This window comes from Seriola aureovittata, chromosome 1 (genome assembly GCF_021018895.1).
Source record: "Seriola aureovittata isolate HTS-2021-v1 ecotype China chromosome 1, ASM2101889v1, whole genome shotgun sequence".
NCBI classification, from domain to species: domain Eukaryota; kingdom Metazoa; phylum Chordata; class Actinopteri; order Carangiformes; family Carangidae; genus Seriola; species Seriola aureovittata.
This window is the reverse complement of record NC_079364.1, coordinates 9852919-9878925: the sequence shown is the minus strand read 5'-3', so window position 1 is coordinate 9878925 and position 26007 is coordinate 9852919. Positions and strand designations below refer to the sequence as shown.

Sequence of the window (26007 nt, the reverse complement as noted above, 5' to 3'; positions counted from 1 at the left end):
TTTTTCTCTGTTAAGTGGGATTGCTAAAGAAAACATGGACCATTTTCCTATAAGTGGGGTTCATGTGAACCTGTGTGGTCTTTTTGTTTTGATCACAACTCAACAAGGCTGTGTTAATGTGATTTTTAATGATGATATTCAATAAATTGGTCCAGGCTAAAATATCTCAATATCAGATAGATGGCCATGAAATTTTGATAAGACATTCAAAGACATTCGAATGACATTCCAATATGGTACCTTGTGTTCAGTACCAATTAGCAAATATTAGCACGCTACCACACTAGATGGTTAACACAGTTAACATTATACCCTCTATTTGTTTTGCCGTCTTTCTTTTTATTTCACAGCTACACAACTAGTCTCAGATAAATACATGTGTGATTCATCTTTGCAATCATTCAAATAAATTAAATTCATTTACATGTAAGTGAGAGAGGTGACAGGAACAAATTCATAAACACCATCAAGAACAAAAAAGAGAAAACATCAATATTCACATAAAATGCACAAAAGTAAATATAATACATGGGATGTTCTGCAAGGTATTTAAAAACATCCAGGGCAGCTGATGTTTCTAAGCCTGTGTTGTTTCTTCAGACACAACATCACACAGCTTGTTTAATTTTTTTTGTTTTCATGACCCAGGGGAAGCCTCACCTACTGTACATTCTCACGCTGTCTGAACAGTTCACTTGTTTTACTTCTCATCCTTCATTTGTGTAGCACGTGTGCGTTCTTTGAGTGGAGCTCCAGCTGTCAGTGGATGGAGTGAAGACAAGGTGACTGGCAGTTACTCACGAAAACAGCTAAAATTTAGGGAGGAGATGAGCACCTTTTTTTTCAGCATGCTATGAAATGTGCAGTACTAAGGGATGGATCTATTCACAGACAGTTTATACAGTATATTTGTGTCATAGTCCTGTGTATGTTTGGAAGCTGTGTGAATAATTAGTGATTCCAACAAATGTCCTCATTGGAACACATAAACATTCACAGAGCAGACTGGACAAAGACCATTAGGCTTGGAAATGTGTCTTCTCTAGTATCCGCAAACACAGATATGTCCCAGTGTAATGTCTCTGTAACAAACAGGAAATCAAACCAGTAAATTCTGGGTGTCTTCTCACAGTCCTGCCCCAATCTTCCTGTCACCTCCTCCTACTTGCACCCCCTCCAGCTCCTCATCAGAGAAAGGGCTGTGGGGGTTGTAGCCAACGTCAGTGCCACGCTGCAAGAAGTCCGTGGATCGTGGCATCCCAACACCGTTTCCTATTGCAACAGGAAAACCATGCCGGGCTTCCTCCTCTTCTTCCTCCTCCTCCTCCTCGTCCTCTTCCTCCTCTTCCCCATCCTCCATGTCAAGATCTATCCCTCCGTCATCCGGATTCACAGCTCGTCTGCTCTCATCAGTTTTGTCGGAGGATGTTTTTCCTCCACTGCGTAGCCGCTCTGCCTCAGACTGGGCCGACGCGGTGGCCTGCTCCTTCGCCTTCCGGCTGCGTTTCCACTTCATCCTTCGATTTTGGAACCAGATCTTGACCTGCCGAGAGATCACAGAGCAAAAGAAAATTAGTTCAGAGGCGACATTAAGGAAATACACCCCAGAGTTTTTCTGAACAGATTTAAACATATTTTTGATAGTACATCAAGTAATTCTAAAAACTGCCAGTATGTTTATTTCTTTTATGTAAAGTCTCTGTGAAGGCCAGTCCTGAAAGAGAGATCCCTCCTCAGTTGCTCTCCCTGAGGTTTCTAACAATTTTTTATTCCAGTTTTCCTAATGCTGTTCCTGTCATTCTGGACTATATAGCACAAATAAAACTGCCTTGATTTAAATATACATTTATCCGAATCGAAAATTTCCTAACTACATTTCCCATTGAAACGCAGAAAGAGCACGCACATAATGTGTTTTCTTGATCCGATTCAAGTAAAAGTGAAGAACCTCCAACTCAAAAATAACATATAATTCATAAAAAGCAATTCTTTTTTATACTTTCACCTTCTTTCTCACCTTTATCTTTCAGGATGAATGCTCACACACTGCATCAACTGTGGTAATAAAACCATAAACCCTATTTTAAAACAATACAATACATGAATTGTTTGGTTTGTGCTGTGGACTTGGAAGAATGTGCCAGTATTTATAATCTAATATAATTCATCAATGCTTCAGTGAGATACAAAGTGGTTTCCCAGAATGAAGGAATTATTTTTTATTTAACATTTAGCAATGCAGTGGCATTACAAATTACCAATGGATTGGTCCTAAGTATTTTTGTGGTTTTAAACAGCTTATTTTAAGGTGGTATTTCAGTGGCTTTTAGGATGAAATATTTTTTACATGACTGTATCATATCTCTGTTTAATTCTGATGTTGTGGCATATATTGCATTATTGATCTTATTTGTCTGTGGAAAAGGACAGTTTTGATTTCAGTTGGCTTTCCTGATTAAATTTAAAAAAAAAAAAACTAATGATGAAACTAAATAAATTAATACGTCTGTTACCTGCATGAGTTATCAGAAGATGTAACTGGTCTTAGTTACAGAAGTATAAGTCTGTTAAATTCCAGTTATCTAGTTGGATGAAGGTGCTGTGGCTGGCCTGTAGCTTTGGGCGAATACATTTCGGAGTACACTTTACTGATTGGTTTCTCACCTGATTCTTGTTTCTGTGAATAACTTTTTCTTCTTATCTTGAAATGAACCTGTCGGCTTTTGAAGTGAACAACTGTGTCTTACCTGTGTTTCAGTCAGCATGAGTGAGGTGGCCACTTCAAAGCGTTTGGGTCTGGACAGGTACTTGTTGAGTTTGAACTGGTTCTCCAGCTCCAGGAGCTGCTGACTGGTGAAGGCGGTGCGAGGCCTCCGGCACTTCCCCAACAGACCGGACTGAGGCCCCGCTGGAGGAGGAAGAGCAGAGTTATCAGTCTGTTCTGGCTGTGGTTTCATGTCAGTAGTTATTTATACTTATTATATGACAACTTAACTCTTATTTGATATTAGCCACCAGAGCTTCATTAATTCATTTGGTTTTAAAATGAATACTCATGTTTGAATAATTTGAATGTTTTTGTGTCTCTGAATATATATTTTCTAATAATTCAACATATTTGGAAATATTTGGCCTTTATTGAAGATTCCGGTCTGAAATGAATCTGAAATATTTGAGCAGACACTGCCAATAGTCTTCTTTATATAATACCAAGGACATAGGAAGTTCAATATAATTTTGTGGGTGGGAACATGCACATATGCCCGCACTCTCTGGCCATCATTAACTATAACAGCTTTACTCCAGTTTATTGTTGACGGGGGGGAAACAGCAGAAGCGGGCGCAGAGGCCATAAAAACACAGGCATGCCATTAACTTAATGAAAATTCAATGAAGGCTTTTGGGATTTTATTGATGAACTACAGAACGTTTTAGGTGTTTGTTTATAGTTTCTTCGTCACACAAAGACAATTTCCATCGGGTTGGCGTTTATAGAGAAATGAATGGGCCAAAATTAAAATATGGCACACAGAGAAGAAGCAAACCGAACCCCTCGTAGGCTACCGTACGGGACGATGTAGGGCTGTTATTGATACTAAATATATGAGGATCTACGGCGTTACCTCGAATAAAATATTATCTAGGCTACAGATCGTGGCATTGAAAGCGTGCTTTCAGACAGGTTGTAAATTATAATTACACTGTGCAATTTATTTACGACGTAGCCTAGTGCTTTTTCAGCTTGAATCAAGAAATCTAAAAGGCGTAGAATGTCAGTGTCTGATTTTAGAAATGATATTAAATTAAACGAAGCAGAAGGACAAATCATGTGTATCAGAGAATCAGTGAAATACTGGTATAGCTTCGCCTCTTCTGAAAATTAAAACAAGGAAACAAACAATAAATTCAAAACTAAAACTCAAAAACAAATTAACAGAATTATCTGTTTGGTGTATTTCATTATTATTATTATTATTATTATTATTATTATTATTATTATTATTATTATTATTATTGTTATTATTGTGATTATGATTGTTGTTGTTATTATTATTATTATTCAAATGATTGTGACACGATCACTAAACAACAAAAATAACAACAATAACAGAAACATTGTCACTTTTTTTCAATGAGTTTGCAATACCCCAGTTCTCTGATGAAATCCTGCACCTTCCCGTAAACACTGATGATGGAAAACGGTTCATGCAGGTGCACATGTGACAGTCAGTCTTATATTTTTTTTTTTTGCAACTGCCAGTTCGCTCAGTTTATTTGGTCTTTGAGTTTTGAATTTACAAAATAATCATCATACTTACAGCTGTAATCTGGCAGTCGTGGCATCATGATCCCAGCGCGGATCCAGTGCTCCAGGGGAAGAGATCCCGCCATGGCAGCCTTCAGGTGCTCCGGGTAGGTCTGCGTTAGCTGTGTGAAACCGGTGTAAGCGAACGCGGGGTGCTGGCCACCCAACGCCGATAATGGGTACATGGGTGCAGGATACATGCCGGGAATCGCCCCCTGGGGCAGTGAAGCAAGTCCTGGATGCGGGAGATTGAGGACACCCGGTTTGGGGATTATTCCGGTCTGAAGATGGGAGGCCCGCGGAGACGGGGTGTCCGCACGGCGGCATGAGACCGGGCTGCCCGCGGGACTGTCGCTACTGAGACCGGGGGAGAGGTCGCGGCTCCCCCGGTTGGTCTCGTCAGCGAGCAGAGCGTCAATCCTGAAGTTCTTCGATTTCTCCATGACGCCGTCTCTCGGGAGGACTGCAGAGTCTTAAAGAAACAAACGGGTCAAGCTGGGCTGGCGCGCACCTGTGCCGTGCGTCTGCGCGCAGACAACAGAAACTCTTCCACTCACACACTCATGTGTTTTCCTTATCTTTTCATAAAAGTTCAGGCGGATCGGCTCAAGCTATATGCTGTTCAGAAATGAACATGACCAACTTGTGAGGACTAATCTTGAGAAAAACTTGCTTCTCGACAGACGGACTCTAAATTATTGACGTTCTCACGTGCATCCCTGCATCTATTTCCTTGAACTGTAGCCTACCTACACATGTCACATTTGCGTCCCCCCCTGCTGTTTAATACCAACTCTCACAAACCACAGAGGTATGTGTTTTGCACCATCAGCCGTCCTTCTCCACCCCTGCAGGCCGCTGTGAGCTGGGATTGGCTGGAGGCTGAGCTGCTCTGACGGGCCCCTAATCAGCTAATTACTCGCTCGTTTCTCCCCCCAGAAAGCGTTCAGAGTGAGGTAATGTCCAACCCTTGTCCCGCCTGCAAACACCTTCAACTGCATCAAAGCGCGGAGGTACATTAGAAGATTAGCCAATTGTATTTTCAGTATCTATCTTACTGCCAGCTCCTCATACTCGCCACAGACTGCAGCTACCTTGCCATAAACATAAGAATTATATACACCGCTTTGCTTGTCCAAACTCATTATTAGTGCTGCAAACATCCTTTACACCTTAGCACCAAATATTGGCTGTTTTTCAGCAGCCTTAATGTTATTGGGTCCCTTTGATTGGGTGAAGATAAGAAAAACATGTTGTGTCTACTCCAGATTTTAAATCATTAATATAATAAAGGCTTGCTTCACTCTCATACTAAGGCCATACCGATACCATTAAAGTTTACGACCAAGAATTGCACACAAACCGTATAAAAGTGTAATGACTTGGCAGAAGGCTATAAGTTAATTGGCCTTCTGCTTAATGTGAACTAATGCCATTTTAAGACCCGAGAAAGCGGAGGTGAACCATCTGAAGTGGAGACGTGCTTTTCAACATGGTTGCTACATATCTGTCAGCTGAATACAGCATTCCCTTACTTCACTGAAAAATATAAAAACTTGTAAAAAATAATAATAATGGAGTGCTGTAGGACTATGATAAAAAGGTATAGCCAGGTCTAAATGTGCTGCAGATCGATTTGTTAAAATGTGAATTATTTGAGACTGTAATGAACCATACTGAGAATCTGCATCTTGATGCAACTCAAATAAATGTGGGGCCAACACTGATGCTCAACATTTGGTTAATATTTGTAAAATAATGGAGAGCACCTACACTGTGGTCACTTTTTATTTATTTATTTTGAAAATGCAACGTTTTGATCCATGATGTCTAAACCGAATACAAGCTTGTTTTTTGTTTGTTTTTTTAAAATTAAACTTACTATTGATAGTCAGGATCATTGCATGGTCACTCCCAGAAACCCACAACCCCCCAAAATAAAAGCATCTTAATTATATAAATATTTTCTTTTCTTTCTTTTTTTGCAAAAATGTTATATTTTCTGTAAATTTTGTTTGAAACATCGCCACAGGAATATAATTGTGGTGGGGAAATACTGAATATTGTATTAATTCACTGTTTACACGCACAGTATATTGGCTTGAAGTTATCGAATTTGAATATGATAAGAACAAAAATCCTGGAACCTGTAGCATTTAACAATAGAGGTGAAGGAATTGATCGACATAAAATTAATTGGCAACAACATTGATCATTTTTCTAAAGGTTGAGTTATTTCTAAAAATTCAAACTGACTAATTCCAGCATCTTGAATGAGAATATTTTCTGATAAACGTTAAATATTTGAGTTCTTGCTTGTTGGTCAGGCAAAACAAAAACAATTGAAGACGCCAGCTTGAGCTCTGGGAACTCACTGTGGACATTTTTCACCATTTGCTACCAGATTATTGTAAGAAAATGTATTGTTAATGAAAAACATCATTGGTTTTAGCCCAATTAGACAATTTCCACTATTTATTTCCACGCGATTAAATCTTTCTAGAAATAAACGTCTAACCCATGGTAGCTGGTGTTTGGTCTTGTACGTTCTTCATCACTTCATCAGTAGCCAAACACTTTTTCATGACAGTCGGTGCATATGTCTTTGCTTTAGATGTCCCAGTGTTACAGTCTAATCCATCCGCAGCTCCAGCCTGCACCCAAAACCTCCAAACCGCGTCTCTCAGGAAATTGAAATCCATTCTGCTGATATGAATAAAACACTAGCCTTCACCGGGGGGGGGGGGGGGGGGGGCTGTATTTTGAAGACCCTCACTCATGATATGTAATTGGTCGGTGCGTGTACAGGCGTGTAGTTGACCTCCAGAAAATTGGAGCTGTCCTGCAGGTCCTCCCACCTCTCTCGCTCTCTTTCTCCTTCGCCAGTGTGACTCTGTGTCTCTCGCCCTCAGCTCTCTATCAGGCAGATCACCGCCTGTCTCCGGCGCTGATATAGAGGTAATTTGCTCCAGGGACACCGGTGCTGCTTTCTGCCTGTTTCTCTCAACCTCTTTCCCTCCAATGTATGTTTCCTTGCTTTTATGATTTGAAAGTAATTTGAATAGGCATACCGCGGGTAAATCCGTCACCGGGGCCTGTTGACAGAGGCGCTCAAATTAAATTGAATCAGTGCCTGAAACTGCGCCCCTGCTTCCAGTGTCAGCTGGCCTCGTCTGAGCAGCGCTGTCTTTCTCCTTGAAGGGATCAGATGGTGCTTTAAGATGAGTCTCCCTTATGGTTGTCCAAAATGACTCTTCTTTAATCATTAAAACCGAGTGTTTGAAAGGCCTGCATCAGACAGCCAACAAAAGTTGTGAGAATGAATTGGATAGCGCCAAAAAAATTAACCCAAATAATCAAAACAGTTATAAGTTAATAAGTTAAGAACTAAATAAATAAAAGTTGATTTTTGGATGTTTTTTTGTGAGATATGGGGACTCATGCATGGATTAACCTGTTTGGGGGCTTGGGGTCAAACATTTGATGTTGGGCTTGTATGAGTTAATTTCATTCTTCATTTAGGAAAATGCGCAATGTAACAAAAAACTGAAATAATTAAAGTAGCCTATTGAAATTTTATTTTGAAATAAAGGCCCTCTTAAAGACTGGACAAAAGATGAATGCAAGACTGCGGCAAATTTTCAATTAACCAATGACATTCAGGTAACCCATGGATTGTCAGGCTCCTGTGGATCTGGGGACAGTTTACGTGGCACGTAATCCCGCCTTCCAGTGCCCCTGAAGCAATGTCGCCAACTTGCAGCCAGAGATGAGAATTTATAGTTCCTGTGTGGCAGGTGCAGTAGCCTACGTTTCCTAGTGAGTTTACTGGTACAATATATCCCTTCCTTGTGAGAGAAACATTTAACTTCAGAATTGGTTGTAACTTACCTTTCAAAATGACAAACTGGAGACACGTGACTCAGGTTTCCAAGATATTTGACATTACAAATTATCCAAGTCAAGCATTTTTAGCCATGCTAGCGGTGTAGCAGTATCAATCAGTGCACTTTGGTCCACACTAAAAATACTTCAACAACTACTGCATGGATTACCATAACTTTTCACTTTTCTTCTAGCTTCATCATCAGGTCAAAATGTTAATTTGCCCAATATATTTTATGACCAAATATCTGCAAAACAAATTACATTCTCATTAGCCTCAGCTGCAGCTGTAGTGCTAGCAATGTTAGCATGCTGACACATTAAAATAAGAGGGTGATAAACATCATACTTGCTAAACATCCGCATGTTAGCACTGTCATTGTGATCATGTTTGCATGTTGACATTAGCATTTAGCTCAAAGCACAGCTGTACTTAAGCACAGCTGTGCTTAAGTACAGCCTTACAGAGCTGCTAGCAAGGTTTTGAACTCTTTGACTTGTTTCCCTTTTCCTTCACGACTATAAATAGCAAAGCTAGTGATGTGATACTGTATTGATCCATTAAGGAAAAATCTTTCAGAGGTCAGGGTCGGCCACAGTGCGGCACAAAGAGTACCGGTACGATTTACTGTGTTGCTGATGGACACGTCAGCAGTGTGGATAATGCTCACAACTGATTCAAAAACAACATCAATAGCAAGACGTAGTTCACCACATGGATTATCTGGTTGCAGGTGGAATTTGGAAGGTCTCTTAATGCTGAATCTGATCTGATCAAGCTAAACCGTCTTCACCTCCTTTCCTTTCCTCTGTCTCACATGTCCTTACATGCACATGCCCTCTTGAACTCTTTGCAGAACTCTCTAAATGCTGCGCACACCTTTCACACCATGAGAGGACAATTGGTTCAAAGACGCCGCCAGCCCTTGACGTTGCACTACAAAGCAAGAGTTTATCGACAAATTATGGGTCAGTAAACTCAGCGGCAAAAAAGAGTTTACTGAAACATTAAAGAGCTTATCAGCAATTACAAGCATATTTTTCAATCATTACCACAGCTCTGAGACAGCTTGCCCTGTCCTAAAACTAATCCAGGTGTGCTCTAGGTGCTGGCCTAGTCAGGTGCTGACTCCCACTGATCCTTGCTGGTTTATTTTACTTAATCCTACTGATAAGACCCTTCATGCTCATAGGTGAGACTAAAGGAGGTTCAGGAGCTGAAGTAAATAAAGCAATCTGGAGCTTCTACAGATTGTCTGATAAAAGGGATTATATGAAACCGACCATGAATGATAGATTCTTTTTTCCATTGATATGCTGCTGTGTATGCTTTAACTGTGTTATGAACAGAGCATTGTACATCCCTGTAAAATCTTATGTGGATTAAGTGAAGACTTTTATTTAAGGGGGTACAGGTCGACATTTCTGGTGTAACATTTCCTATTTGCTTCTGCGTTCCTAATAATGTGGCTAATGTGTTTTTATGGGAGAAAATACAGTTCTATAAAGAGAAATGTTCTGTGTAACAACAGGAACTACTCGATGCCCTTCCCTGAGCTTTACTTCTACTTGGGGAAGTAAACATTTTAGGTTACTTTAAACGTTACTATTGTAACGTTATTGTGAATTATCTGTTTTTGTTATGGACTTTACCTACTGAAGGCGCAGTTAACATTTCAGAGAAATCCTGTTTCTTCACAACTACAGATACCGTTGCTGGTTTTTGGCAATAAACTGCTCAAAGACTGTCTGCATGGGAGGTATGGTATTGACATAACACACAGCAGAGTCAGACCCACTGCATGGGCACATTCCTGTATCTGATCTTCCGTCAGGCTTTCTGTGACATATGTAGCTTTCAGGGATGCTGTCGACCAACAATAGTTTTCCCAACAGGCCTGGAGTATAATGTCCGGACCGCAGCTGTGATAAATGATTCGGGTGCACAATGGGCTTTCTGTGAGGTGAAAATCAGCTCTCCATACCACTGGTAATTAGACTAATTCCCACAACGTTAAAGGCGGATGATAAATCAGCTCGCTTTCTGCCAGACCTTGAGAGCAAAATTAATGTTGTCTCATTAAAGAGATAAAGGTAATCTACGAGAGTTTTACCTCTCTTCTGAGTCTCTCTACCCTGTACCCATCATTTATTAACCAATATTGAGCTTTGCCGTATGACATCTAGCCCACTGGACGTGAATCTCCTTTTGTGTGTTTTTGCTACTTTGGCCCCTTCCCACTCCTCTCTCTCTGATCAGGTGTTTACCAGCACTTTCACGAGATGAGCCTGAAAGTCATGTAGTTTGCTCTATAGTTAAATTTTCTTCTTGTAAAACTGTTTGTTAATTTCCCTGATGTCCAGGAAGCGCCACAAGGAAAGCGATGAAAATGTGCTCATTTTAAAATCCAAAACAATGTCTACGCACATAAGCTAAATATATGCCAGCATGTACAGTGAACAAGTGTCTGGTTGGAGCTAATGGCCCTGATGAACACAAGCACAGAGGTAACAGTTACCCACTTGTGTTTATCACAACCACTACAAATACATAACACAACTAAAGTAGATGATAAAAACTTATTTATCTGGTGTGATCCAAAAGCTAGCAGTGGGGGTAACCATGTTGGAATAATGTGTGGATGCTCTCCAGTCAGAATAATGTGAGGTTTGACACAGGACAGGTTGACACTAGCCCAGAACAGTCCCGGCATATGTTTACCTTCAAGTGACAATTGTTGTCACATTGTGAGGGTTATGGGACAATGGTGGCCATGGTTAAAAGAAACCAAAATACTTTAATCAAAGCCATAGTCTAACCGTCGCTTTTGAGCCTAAACCTAACCAAACCTTAACCGTAGTGTTGACGGATCATAAAACAGGTTTACAGTGATATGTAATGGTTTGGGAGACACAGACTAATGCTGTCGTCTTGCAGACTGGGGCATCAGGTCAGAAAATGCTTCTATATGTCATTTTAAAGATCAGTTACAAACTACTTGCTGAACAAATTCCAAGACGTTACACGGCCAAGTGTAGGCTAGAGCCAGCTCACATTTGGCCCTCTGGTGCCAGAAGACAGCAAAGTGTCCCGCCGAAACAGGGCCGAAACAGGGCCGAAACAGGGCCGGAACAGTGCGCTTTGCTTTTGCTTAGAAAAGTTTCTAAGTTTTAGTTGTTTGAAACATTAATTGCAACTGATGGACCACTTTAAGTTGCACAATAAGAAGCAGGGATATAAGTGAATGAAAATTAAGAACTGTTAAACAGGATATTTAAAAACAAAAATTGTGCAGTTTCAAAGCTATATGGATAAATCTGATTATAAGATGGAATTTAAAATAATTTAAAAAAAGTCCTTGTGTAGGAATGATCTGTGTCCAAGAAGCTTCAAATAAAAAACCACAGTGTAGTAAGTGTTTATAAGGGTCATAATGGTATAACATAAAACCTAAATAAACGCAGTGCTTGAATTAAAGGTGTCACTTTGATGTGTTACTCTAATGACAGATTATCTGAATAGCTCCCTTGCATCTTTCAGATATGATCTTAGCTAATCAACTGCAGCTTAATAAACCACAACAGAGAGCAAATAAAAAAGCACAGGTACAGAGTCTGCTGAACATCTAAATTGGGGAATTCCAACTGGGCAACTCACCAACCTGTTTCCCAGTTAACCTGTTTATTCTTTCCATTCTGGAAACAAAAGCTTCCTTCAACATAATCCAGTCCAGTGTGAGTTTTATGACCATTTAATGGGTCCGTCCATCTAATAGCCCTGTGTTTTACTATCACTCATACAAGGGTCCCATTGTGCATAGCCATGGGAGATAGGAGATAAATACACCTTATCAGCCACAACAAGACACCATTACTTTCACCCAGCTATCTCACTGTCCCTCTCCGCCATGCATTATCTACCCACTTATGAGGATATTCAGAGTCATCAAGTGCTTTGAAGATCTCCGCCAGTTGGCTGATTGTTCTCTCTGTTCCTCCCTCCTGAAACTCAGTTTCCACCGTATATAGAGTTAGAAATGCAACGTCTTTCAGTCCACTGTGGTTCATTTAAGTCTTCATTTGATTGCTACTTTGAGTATGTTTTTTGCCATGTTTTCCCACTGTGAGGAAGTCACCCACTGCCATTAGCGCTCAGGTAATGTCTTCTTATTGCCAAATTTACCGTTAAACAGTAACCAAAGGTTACTGACGGGAGAGGAGCAGGCAAGCAGTGAAAGATAGTGAAAGCAAAACCAAGGCAGATTTGTTTTTTAAAATGAATAAACACCTTTAACATGCAAAAGATTGTGATATGACAGAGGAAATTACATTTATTAGTGCTCAAAACTCTGGCGCTCAGTTTATCACTTTGGTCCAGACTGAAATGATCTATTACTATTACATAGGTTGCCATAGAATTTGTCACGCACGTTAAAATTCCCCTCAGAATGAATTGCAATAACTCTGATGATCCCTTAACTTTTCCTCTTTTGCCATCATCATGTCGAAATTTCAATTTGCTCAACATGTAGAACTCAATAGCTGCAAAACCAAAGACATTCGCTTCAGCTGTACTTTGTTTTTAGTGCTAATTAGAAAATTAGATTAGAAAATTCCAATCGTGGCAAACTCTTAAAGCAAGGAGAAGAGTTCCTTTTGTTTGTTGTATTTGGCTGAACAACATGAAAAAGTCACTAATTTTGGGCTTCACGCAGACATGCACTCAGTGCAGAGTCTGTGAGGACTTTTTGATCATGTGGACCCTCACAGCCATGCAGTTGCAGAAACCATGAACTGGCCTTTAGCATCAATATGTAAGCATAGTCATTGTGAGCATGCTAACGCCAAAGTCTCATAGAGCTGCTGGCATGACTGTAGACTCTTTGGGCTGGATTGAGCTAAAAAAGAACTTGTCAGACATCCAGTGTTTAAAGAGCCACACAGCAAGATAGAGTACAATTCAGGCCAGCATAGAGAGTGGGGAGCTGCGATATTGTTTCAGACGGTCTTTTCTTGGAAGACTTTCATAGATTTTGCTCACAAATAGTTGTGTCAAGAATGAGAAAAGAGAGCTTGAGAGAGAGGATCAAATCAAGGCTCCTTTTTCTGCACAGCTGCCCCAATAAACAGCACGAAGTATGAATATTAGATTAGCATATTCATAAAATTACAGAAATGGTCCAAACACAGCGCCCCCTTAATCCAAAAATGGAATGGTGGGAGAGGAGTGGGTTTCCAAAGGTAATCGACAGCCTGACAAGCTGTTCTTATGAAGGACAGCTTTAGTCTGGCGAAGTCAGACATAAAGAGGCACATTTTAGCTGCTGGACTTGAAGTCACCATGGGAACTCACAATGCAGACAGGTTTAGTTTTTACCACGACCCACATCTTTATTTTAAAGTTAATCATATACACACAACAGCGACATTGGGGCCAATCTTTTAAGCAAATGAATCTCTTTCTGGTAATGCTAATAGTGCCACCTCCCATCAGGTAATTTCTGTTGGGACGCAGTCAATATTCCAAAAATTGAAATGAATTGATCAGTCACTTGACTTTGTCAATAGACTAATGGAGCGCTGTTAAGATTTGTCAATGTATGAAACAGTAGCGGAGGTAAATCACAGCGTTGTGGTGTATTTTAATGGCTCTCAATTGATCAAAATGTCGTCAAGTGTAACAAAGTGTGGTCAATGCAGCTCCTTTGGCAACAGAGCTCTGATGAAGTGTCAAAACAGTCAAAATACCCTTGCAGAAGTACCATTGTTCAGATCTCTATTTATTTAATTTCATGTCAGCACATTTGACAGATGAGAAATAAAAATAAAATTAGAAAAAGGTTAGAAAAAAGTTTTTTGACTTTCAATAACATTTCAAATAACACTGCATTATCAAAGCAATGCTGTCAAGCCCTGCAAGTTCCCATTCACACCAAACACGTCTGCAGCTAATTTAATGCTTTAGTCTTGATTCACAACGCACTGTACCACTGACTTTGAAGGAAGAATGAAAGTTTAACGCTTGAAGTGGTTTAAATACACTCGTCTCTGCCTCATTCACTTATCTTTTCTTCACTCTTTGTTCATTATATTTGTTCTGTTTATGGCTACAAGGGTAGATAGGTCAGGGAACTCATCCCTCTCTGTCAGTGTGCTAATTGGTTTGAATAAGCTGCCCCTCCTCCTGATAAACTACATGTCCTCAATCTTTAAGGTAGCCTAAATCATTTTTAGTTGGCCTGTCACAAATAACTACAGATGGTCAAATCCTCCATCTTGGTAAAGAGAAACAAAATGTGTTATTTTTATATGTGCTTTCTATATTCCACTTTCTGCACAACAGACGAAACTAGTCGAATCCCTTTCCTTCTAAAATGCACAGGAATCTTCTGCTCCTGATTTCACTTTTGTAATAGCTGGAGAAGCTTCTTCTGCCACAGGTCTCATCTCCCAGTGAGAGAGTGTTTGCTGGATGGTTTTACTATTAATATTTAGGGCTTACAGACTCTGGGTCACAAATACATTTCAGATGTTTTTTATCCCCTATGAGCTGGGGTGTGTTTTCTGCTCTTTACATAACTTTATTCTTCTTAAATGTTGTTTCTTTATCTTCTTTTACAAATGTTTTAATATTAATTTTGTGATTCTGAACTTCAGTTGATATTGTTTGACAGTTTGATATTGTTTTTTGTTGCTTACTGCCTTTGTTGCTGTAAAGCGCTTAGTAACTTATGTTTAGAAAAGTGATATATAAAGTATTCTTTTTTTTATAAATGCTAACATCGTGTCCCAAAATGATTCAAGTTTAACTGTTTGTGATAATCTCTTTTTTCTTGGCACACTAATGTGTTAAGTTTCAAGAAATGTTCCAGATGTGCCAAGCCGGGACTGGCTCAGTGTGAGCTAACTGAGGAATTAGCAATTCTATAATTGGCCGTTCTGTCAGAGGGTCTGACATCCTGAGATGATGAAGTGGACACTAAGTGATTTGTCTCCTGCTCTGTCTCACAATGTGCCTTCAGTACTTAATTAGAACATCCACTGTCTCCTGTTCTGCACCTTACACCATACTCTTCCTACGCTCCATAAAATCTTTCTTCTCTCGAAAGGAATGTCATTGATTAGCAACTGTGCCCCTACACCAGTGTTGGTGTTAAAACTGGTGCAAGCTGTCTCCTCTGCCGACACATTTTGACTTGTCACAGTAGGGTATAGGTACGTAGGCAGGTGTAGTTAATAACAGTAAAGAAACCTCTCTTCTATTCAAGTGTCCCTGTGGGGTGTCATATTAAACTAAGTTACCAGGGACCCCAACATGAGGCAATTTTACATTATTAGCACAATAAGTTATTACTGTTGCCGTTCTCTTATTTCTTGTATCTAAAACAATATAAAAGCCTCTGGAAGGTGCTGGTGTAGTTTAGTTCACTCCTGCAGTAGGGTGGGCAAAAACAGTTTGTCTCTAAATGTGATACTTTTCAAGTGAACTTTGAAGCAATCATTTAATCATTTAGCAGTCATTAAAAAAGAAAAACAGTAAAAGACTAAAATTACTAAATGACTAAATGACTAAATTTGCTGCAGTTTACATTGGAAGGAGATGCCTTATTGTATTTATTATAAATATTCTAACATATCATTTAACTTATTACAATTTTAAGATGCTTGCAATACAATGTTTTTGTAGTCATAACTTTTTAAATATGATCAGTTACTATGGCGTTTTGATGATTTTGACTGATGAAAATAAACATTCAGCAGGATCAGAAAAGTTTAATATCTCAGACTGAGTTATTACTTAAAATGAGTCCTGTATGTTGCTGCACTTGTTGGACTTGCACTTGTTGGAAACTAATTCACCTAAATTCTGTAAATAAAACATGATTCCACTGAAATCTTATCAGCTTGTCTTTTATTATGAAAATCCAGCAATACAGGATTCAATTAACAGGGGTAAGATGTGAGATAGCTGTCCACTTTTGTGTTGTGCTCAGGATAAAATAAGGACCTCGAAACCTGAGACACAAGAGCCTGAAATACACTGAGATTTAAGATTATGCAGACTTAAATACATTTAAAACACTTCATTACTAATTACTGTGATTCACAAGTTTACACTTGTTGATTCAGTTATTCATTCAGGCGTGAAAATTGATGTATTAAAAAGGGGAAGCGCACCTACTGAGACTGCATACAGCATATACAGGACCCAGCTGTTCATGCTAAACCACTGGTCCCAGTAAGCCACGACAGTGAGCCAGTGATTCTTGGCTGCAGTCGAACCATCCTCTCTGCTCCACCCACATCCTGGGTTTGGTTATGTTATCTTTATGTTTTGTTTTGCATCTTATACTGGCACCCGCACCTTTCACTCATGCACAATACCCACCACTGACTATACTAATTACCAAACACCCCATGTTGTAAATATTTAATTTGGCACTTTTATTTGGTCTGATAATATATTCTTTATTAATTGCTACCTGTGTCCCTATTGTTGTGGCCACCTGAGCCAGGCTAACTTTGTTCTAGTCTTTATGCTATGCTAGGCTAACTGTCTCCCAGATGCACCTCCATCATACAGACATGAGAGTGACATCTTTAGCTCTCAGCAAGAAAGCAAATAAGCATGTTTCCCAAAATGTTCCTTTAAAGGAATTTTAGGCATCTCTTCAGCAGTGAGGGAACATAACAGTCAACAGGTATTTTGACCTTTTAAACTGCTTGTCCTTGCCCAAGGGAGGTCCATTAAAGTGTGTCCCATAGCTATATCTGAAGTTGAGTATCTCAGAAAGTATGGCTGAGTTGCCATTCAGTATTGTTCAAGGTTAAGCTTTGAGAAGACTGCCACTTAGAGGCCTGTGATGATTGGATTTGGGGGCACAGTTGCCTTTGGATTTAGGATTAAAAGAGTAGAAATATGACTGCAGATACTTTACATTTTGTGTATGTATGAATACAGCGGCGTATGTTTGTCTCTCCTACCAGAAAAAAAATAGGATAAACCCAATAATGTTTTCAAAACTCTCTGAATTTACCTCCAATGTCCTTCATCACTGTCCTCTATGTTTTCTTGCTTGCGTGCTCCTGCACTCTCCTCTGCCCCCCAAATACCCACCCTCCCCCCGGGGCTGTGCGCTTGCCCTGACAATGCAGCATTATGGAAATAAATTGTTCCATTAGGTGCATTGTGTTCTGTCATCAGGCCAACCACACTGAGTTATTAATGGACACAGCCGCCGCTTTGATTAAGACTGAAGATTTATGAAAAGACACGCACTGGTGGCGTATATCCCAACATGATTTCCCTCACAGAGGTGTGTTCTCACGGAGATACACTCACAGGAAGTGGCTCTATGAAGGTCACCAAACTGGAAGACACTTGTATAATTTGACAGTTTTCTAATGTCACTTTTGGATAGTTTCACACTGATCGTCGTGGTGGCAAAGACATGCTGGAAACACACTATAAAATGTGAATGACTGTCAGAACTATCAGGTGAAGTCTTTTAAAATTTTCAAGATGTAGTCAAAAAATCATTTACTGTTTTTTTCTTTATCCTCCAGTGACTGTGAGTTGGGCTGTGAGTGCTTCTAAAATGCAAGTGACCTACAACAACGTGCTGCTCACACTACGCCCTCTGTGTAGACACAGTGTTCGTTTTTTCTACCACCACCACCACTTCTGTCAGGCTGTAGTTAGTCACAGCAGTGTCTAAATGAGAACATCAGCATGCTAACATGACATTTGCTCAATTTCACTTAATTTAAAAAGGGACTAATTATAAGTTTTCGCTGCCACTGATCATGGTTTCTTGCTGGGAGCGGGTGGTGGTGATTGTCGCTTGACAAGAGCTTCATGCATTGTTTTCTTTATAGTACAATAGGTTATAATACACTCTTTGAGCAGCGTTATGTCTTCAGGATAGACAGGCAGCTACAGCGAGTCAGTATCAGAAAGTGACAAGACTGACTGGAAGGGCCGGGACTAGCTGGTTTGCATGCTAACTTAAGTAGAAGAAAACAAGTGATAGCAACAAGAGTTAACGTTGGCAATGCTTTCCACCACTGGAGACAGCTCTTGTTTGATGCTGAACTCGCAACATTTCTTCTAGACTGGTAAATAAACGGCTGTTAATGCTAAAGTTGGCTATGTAGCAATAGCAAAACTTGCAAATTCCTTTAATATTGCTAGCGTTGCTGGTATTTGGTCATAAACCAAATAAATAAGTAAATATGAGAGCACACATAAATGTCTGTACCAAATTTCACAGCATCCAAAAGCTGGACCATCTGGACCAAAGTGGTCGCGGGACTGACTAACCATCATTGTCATCCCTAAGGTCATGCCACTAGCATGGGTAGACACTGGACAGATAAACAGAGAGATCCCATCTTCTTCCAGTAATATTAAATATTACCAGGGGGAAGATGTGGACGTGAGAGTGTTTTTAAAAGAGTTCCTAGTTGGATATAGAGTCAGGTACATCACCTTAAATCTAATGTGAGCATATGTTTCAAATTTATAAGCAACCTTTCAATGTCACAGTGCCAAACAAGCTCTTAATGAGCAATTGTTTTGGCCAACTCACAAATAAGACTTCTGTAAGACCTTATGCTGCTGTAATAGTAAGTTTCTCTGAGCGCAGCGAATCAGAACAGTATGCAGGCTACATGTTGTTTCAATATATAAACCTTCACTCATTTTGTTTGTATCATACAGGCCTTAGTCATTCCCTCTTTACAATACAGGTAGGTGTGTGTGTGTGTGTACATGTGTGCGTGCACGCGCGCACACACACAAGTACAAGTGTGACTGATCCCATTTATCAGTCCAGTTAACCCTTGCCAGCAAATAGTAATACGGCGCAGGAGACCAGAGGGGGATGCAGGCACTTGCTCTAATTAAATCCCCCCTTCCACCTACCCACCCACCCACACCTATACAGACTGCCTCCCCTCCTCCGGCAGGAGAGACGCTGACCTTCCAACCCAGCCTTCCCCCTGCTGCCTGCATCTCCCACCTCAGCTCTGCAAAATGCAAAGTGACACAAGGAAACAGTTTTAAGCTCCAATGGGAGTTTAAACCTCAATGTTTAACATCACTTATTTAGGCTAAAGCAAAGACTCATAACCTCTTTTGATCTTAAACTTCTGTTTTGAATTGAAATTAATTTGTCCCATCAGCATCAAACAAATAAGGGACAGTTCTCGTTACTCACTTCTCATTGTTCATAAATGAAAAAAAAACTGCGAACTGGACTGCGATAAAATTTGGTTCAGCCATTCATGTCCCCTAAATGATAAACTGCCAACACTTTGGTGATCTTCCCTTACTTTTCCCATAATGCCGTGATGAGGTCAAAATTTGCATGTGTCCAATTCTTTCAAACTAATGGACATTCCCATGAGCCTCAGGGGTTTTTTGTACTTTGTGTTTAGGACTTATTACTAAATGTCTCTCTCACTTTGACAGATGAATGAAAAATTGTGGCCACAAAGCAGGAAACAAATCTGTTTAAATTCTTAGGAAAACAGGATCATTGTGGTCAACTGTGAAATACTTTTCCTACATTGATAAATTTGAGGTTTTGTTGTAATAACTATATTTACTTTCCCAGGACTGTTGAGCTAATCGACATATGATGATGATGCTTTTCCCCTTTCAGCTATGTAAGCCTTCTCCGAGCTGTTGACCTTTCCTAATCCAGCCTGTTCTCAGTGTGAGTGCCATATGATCTTAATGCTGACGCAAAATAAACGTTTCCTTCCTTCATTTGTGAAGTAATTCAGTGAATAAACTGGAATTAATATGAATAAGTGTTTGCACTGGTATGAAGGCGTAAAGCTGGCCTTTGTGCGGCATGCTGGGTTCAAAAGAGGGTTAAGAGCAGGGTAATCTGTTTGGCTGACAGCATCAAAGCGGCAGGCCACACTAATACAGTCCCAGGATGAGGCGTAGTCACAGTGGCTCCTTCCAGTGTTTGTGAGGGTTACACATGAACTTGCATGACGACATGTAGGTACAGGTATCTGTATTTGTGTGCGCACACAAATATGCACAAATTATAAGAAATAATCCAGTCTGAACTGTTTAATAATATGTATATATATATATATATATATATATATATATATATATTAAAGTTAATCATGCATTTCTGGGCCCATTGTGAGTTTGGTAATATGTGAATCACAGCTACGATTTTATTAACACAAGTATCAAGTATCTCACAACGCAGTAATAAATGCCAAATGATTACTCCATCAATCACTGTTCTTTCAACACACGCATCACTGATGAAGTCCATCGTAAAAAAGGCAGATAATTAGTGTATTTACTAACATTTTCTAAAGGTTCTAGCAGTTTCTAAGGAAAAGTCTCTTTCTTCTTTGTCTGCATGACAGAATGGCACTTTACTATGTGACAGCTATTTCGAATGTAATGCAGAAATTGTATAAACTGTGTTTAATTGTACGTGCTCCAGATGTTCTGGAAAGAGCTTCTTTAACTGATGAAGCCGAAACTGCTGTATGAAGGTCACCAAACTGGAAGACACTTAGTCAAAAATTTGACAGATACAGGACAGTTTTCTAATGTCACTTTTGGACAAGTTTCACACTGATCATCACGGTGGCAAAGACATTCAGTAAACACACTATAAAATGTGAATGACTGTCAGAACTATTAGGTGAAGTCATTTAAATGCAAATACCAGTAAACACAATCCCAGCCACTAGGTTTTTACATTAACTTTTGCAAAAAAAGAAAAAAAAAAAGCATTATTGGACAATAAAGTTTAGATTGGTTGCCTTCGAAAAAAATCTTTTGGACGCTCTGGATGCACAAACAAACAGTTCCTTGTCACAACTGACAGAAGGGATTCAGGTCATTTTCTACATTTGTATTCCATTTGCATAAAACTAAAGAGATGCTAGTGTGTGTCTGCATTCAAGCATACAGAGGGTCACGTCAACATCTCATTTATGTAATGGCTTCACATTTATCGCACCCTGACATGACTGACAGCTGGAAATAACATCACTAACATTTAAATCGTTGTCCTTCTCTCTGCAGAGTAATACATCCTAAGTGATGCATATTCTACCAACAAGCTATTTCTACACTCATGTACTACATCTTTACTCCACCTTTCTCAAAAACACACACACACACACACACACACACACACACACACACACACACGCACACGCACACTCTTTAATCCCCCTTTCACTTTCTGCATCTCATTTTACTGTCCCCACAGCCTCACAGTGTCACTGTGCTATCCAATTGGCATAATTGAGTCAGGTCAGATGATAAAGAGACCTATAACAATCAATGCAGGTGAAATAAAAAACAGCTCCCAGTTATTACTTTTGGCCTTTTCCAACGTCAATCAATGCCCCTCCCCTACACACACACACACACACACTCTCGCACACACACATCAGTTTAACAGACTGGGACTGTTGCGTTTATTTGAAGAAAACATTTGACGTCTCAGAAAGAGAGTGAAGAGACACAAGGAGGTGAAGGCAGCAAAGGAAGAAGAGGTTCAGCAGTATCAGAGCTGAGATAGATGAGATGCGACAGGCTGCCACTCTTCTCATCAGCATGACACAGCTGTCACAGCCCTATTTCAGGAAAATTAAACAGCCTTACGGTAAACTGGCCTGCCCAGGGGGGGAGGGGCTGGAGGAGTAGGGAGTGTGTATGTGTGTGTGTGTGGAAATGAATAAGCTTGTAGTATGCAGATGGGCTTTCTGCTTCTCTCCTCCCCCAGTCTGTTCCCCTCCTTCAAGCACCATCCTCTCCTTTTGACATGGTAATGGCTCTAAATTGATGAAGACACTTCACTCATTCAGTGACAACTCTACTGGCAAGCGACATAAACACTTCCACCACGCCTCCTCATCCATCACTCATGAAGCCCCTCCCTTCTGCCTGCTTGGTATTGTGGCTGGGGCGGGAAATTGTTTAATCAGCTAATTTGCTCTTCTTTGGCCATCGTTAATGACCATGCCACCTCTGGATTATCTTGTCATCCCATCCTCTTAATCAGCTCTGATGAACTGCTCATCAAACTATTACCCTCCTTTTGCCTTTGACACGCTTAGCAAAGGTTAAAGGCCTGTAATTAAAACTAATCTGTTGGGTCACATTTCTCTCTTTAATTGGCAGAATAGAGGCTGTTTCAGACACGTTTCTACAGTGGCCAAGAGACCTCAACTCTTCTCGCACTGAAAGTTCAGAAAATACAAGCCAATGAAGAAAATGCTTGAAATAAATAAAACAAAAATGTCATAAGGATCTGTGCCACAAAAGCAAATAGAGAAATGGTGTGTATTCACCAGTTAGTTTGCTTACGTTTTGTTTATTTTCAGTGATCTTGCTCCAAACACTGCCTATGTGTTGTTAAAGTATCTATATGTCTATGTGTGTCTTCCTCATAAACAATAGAAACTAAAGTCATATTCCTTGTTTGGATAAACATACTTGGCCAATCAAGCATATTCTGATTTATTTTTTTTATATATGAGCATATATTTCTGAAGGGAAAGTAAACTGAGGGATGAGTTATGAGGACCAGAACTGAGAACCACTACCTTAAGAATCTGCAAAGCTGCCATAACCCAACCATGATTTCACTTGTGTGGATTTCAGTTGAAAGTTTATTTAAGACACTTTCTCTTTTAAGAACCGTGACAAAAATGTTTATTTCTTTTCATATTTATAGTAACACTTGAAATTTGGGTAAAATTTCTATATTGGTTATTGTTGGCTTCATTTAAAAATATCGGCAGTGGTATATTATATATAATTAATGGATTCTACATTTCTTTTTCAATTTTGCTGAACTGAATGAACCTTGGCTGAAAGTACAATTTTTAATAGATTGTATCTCATAAAAAATGCAAGCATTTTTCTAGTGTGTATCCATACTGGTAGGGAACACATTAGGTATCTTTCTGAGCACTGTGAAATTCAGTATAGAGTTAAGGGGGGAAATGAACGAATCTATCTATATGTGCTAGTTTGTGTGATTCTGGTAAACTAGATTACGACTTATGAGCTAAAGATCTTGTCCTAGCTGCCTGTTAAGCCACTTTCTTGCTGTCTCAGCACAGCCATGCATCTCCACTGTAGGTGAAAGAGTTGTGATGCCTTTAAAATAATTCATAACATCCAACCTGTACTGACCTTATACGGCAAATAAAAACTATCGATCCTGCCTCCCCAACTCCCACTTTAAAAGACTTATTGTGGAGCTCCATTTCATCTAATCACTTGGCAAAAGAGTCCAGGGTCTAAATAAAGAAAGAATAAATAAAAAGTCCCTGGGCCAACGTGTTGCTCTCACCTTTGCAGATGAAATTACCCGAAAAGCTGTTACAAATCAATATAATCAATGCAATCAGCTAACTGACACAGGCAATCTCCTGCCAGTAAGTAAAATACCCCCGGTGGAGATCTTTCAATCTCTAGTGCCATAATTGCCCCCAAGGGCGACGTTAGGGTGTAGCATTTTGTACACTTAATTAAATTAGTGAGCTCTGTGGACAGGGTGGGTTGCTGATCTCACAGAGAACGGATAGGTCTGGCCCTGTGCCAGTAATTAAGGCAATACCTTTACTGATTACGCCAATCCCCCTTAATGAACTCATTATGCATTTTAACCCAAACACTCCCATGAATTAATGAGCACAAAGAAAGCTCCTGGACGGAAAGAACCCCCCGATCACGAACACAAGCCATAACTCATCCACTCACTGGGGTAGACGTAATGTCCATATTTCTCCCTCTTTCAGCTGCAGCCAAGGCTAATTTGGACTTGAGTGACAGCAAAAGTTCCGGGTCTGTACACATAAAGCTTTAAAGAAATAAGATCCCTCGTCTGGCAAGTAACAACAGAAACTTTACTGGGCGACTCTAAAAGGTCTCACTGGAATCATATCTGAATTCACTGTATTTCGGAAACTTTTTGTATGGTCATTTTGAACAAATACGACTACATGCTCACACCCACATGGGGTTCAAACATATGTGTAAAATGATTTAAAGAGACCTAGGAGCACTGCAGGGTGGGAGCAGCTCTGTGCTGACCCATAATGCTTTGCTAATTAAATAATTCACTAATTGATTCATCGCCAAATCAATAAAGCCTGTAGATGGTTTATGGTGTGAGAGCTAAAGTGTGTTTGTGTCTGAGGACTGGGGTTGGGTTACAAATGAAACACACACACACACACACACACACACACACACACACACACACTAGATATGCCGAACTGAATGACAAGCAAAAGCATGAAATTGGTGCTAAAATGTAGGCAAACATTGAGTTGACCTTGCGCTTGTGTTGTATGACATCATTTCAGGCACTCACAGGCAAATGATAGTGAATACAAAAAAGTGGGGATGGAGAGCGACAGTGAGTGAGTGAGTGAGTGAGTGAGTGAGTGAGTGAGTGAGTGAGTGAGTGAGTGAGTGTGTATGTGTGGGCACGTTGAACCCATAAACACAGCTCCGTCCTGAGCCAAGTCCCAGGGGAGTCTGGGGTTTGTAGGTGGGCCTGAGGAAGAAATGAGCCGGGATATCATTAATTAAAGTGTAATGAATCCTCAGGGTGTTTGTGTATAGAAGGGCATCTGCACTGTAAATATGTGGTATGTTGTGTATACTTTATGACTGGTCATTTGAGTGTGTGCGTTTGTGCCTGGTAAGGTAGGAATTACCTTCGAAAGTAATTGGGACAGCAGTGAAATGTGACATCTGGCTGATCTGAGTGGACGTACAGGTTGTAAATCCAGCTACATGAGCAGTTTGATATTTGTTTTCAAGCATGTCTGCACAAATCCGTACACAGACACACAGAGAGGCGCAGAGAACAGCCACCGGTGCTCAATACTTTCAGATGAAGGTTGTGCTCGTTTGTCCATTAATTTGAGACTGAGCCAACTTCATTTAAAAAGTGAAGCATTTCTCATTTAATGTGAAAGTGCATTAATACTGAAAAAACTAGCCTGTTATTTCAAAAGCTCTAAATTAAGAGTGTTACACCTGAATAACTCAGAAACGACACTTAAAAATAGTCACTTCTCTTGACTCAACCATCACCAATACATGAGACACGTTTGTTGGTGTTTGAGTGCACAATGTATTCCCAAGGCATGAATGTCACAAGTAGTGATCTTTGCAACTCTAAATGGCCGAATTTATCACCCAAGCAGTTGCACATTATATTCTGATATAATAGCCTCCAATCTTTTCAGACAGTTTCAAAAGATTTTGAAAGATTGGATGCTAATTAGCTAGTGATGTTGGGCACTGGTGTTGAGTGAAAAGGCCTGGCTTGCAGTCAATGGTCCAGTTCATTCCAAAGGTTTCGGATATAAGGTCAGGGCTCTGTGCAGGCCCGACAAGTTCGTAAGCACTAAACCTGGCACAGAGGCACCCTGATGCTAAAACTGGAAAGTGTCTCCCCCCAAACTGTTGACATAAAGTTGGAAGCACACTATTATCTAAAATATTATTGCATGCTGCAGAATTAAGATTTCCCTTTACTGGAAATAAACGTTAATTACTCTTTCACCAAACTTCATGGCTGGCACTATGAATTCAAAGAGATAGCTTCTGAGATTCTCCTGAGATCCACCAAACCACAATTCATCCATCAGACTGACAGATAGCAAAGCATGATTCATCGTTCCAACACAACAACACCTTCAAACCATTTCCGGGTCCAATGGTGGTGTGTTTTACACCACTCCATTCAACGACTGGCACTGCATGCAGTGAATTTAGGCTTGAG

The 26007-nt window shown here is 40.0% G+C and overlaps 1 protein-coding gene across 1 annotated transcript; it reads right to left on the bottom strand.

The window, feature by feature from the left end:
• Positions 1 to 343: 343 nt before the first annotated feature.
• mnx2b (motor neuron and pancreas homeobox 2b) lies at positions 344 to 4749 on the bottom strand. The gene is made up of 3 exons (XM_056379856.1): positions 4320 to 4749; positions 2748 to 2908; positions 344 to 1543 (listed from the first exon to the last, which is right to left on the bottom strand). The coding sequence occupies exons 1-3, from the start codon at positions 4747 to 4749 to the stop codon at positions 1127 to 1129; spliced, it is 1008 nt and encodes a 335-aa protein (XP_056235831.1). The 3' UTR covers positions 344 to 1126.
• Positions 4750 to 26007: the final 21258 nt, after the last annotated feature.

Bases quoted from the DNA above. Each gene is read 5' to 3' on its own strand.
- mnx2b (XM_056379856.1), bottom strand. From the start codon at position 4,749: ATGGAGAAATCGAAGAACTTCAGGATTGACGCTCTGCTCGCTGACGAG. The intron at 2,909-4,319 runs GTAAGTATGATG...TTCCTCCTCCAG, and splicing joins ACGACTGCCAGATTACAGCT to CGGGGCCTCAGTCCGGTCTG. The intron at 1,544-2,747 runs GTAAGACACAGT...ATCTCTCGGCAG, and splicing joins TCATGCTGACTGAAACACAG to GTCAAGATCTGGTTCCAAAA.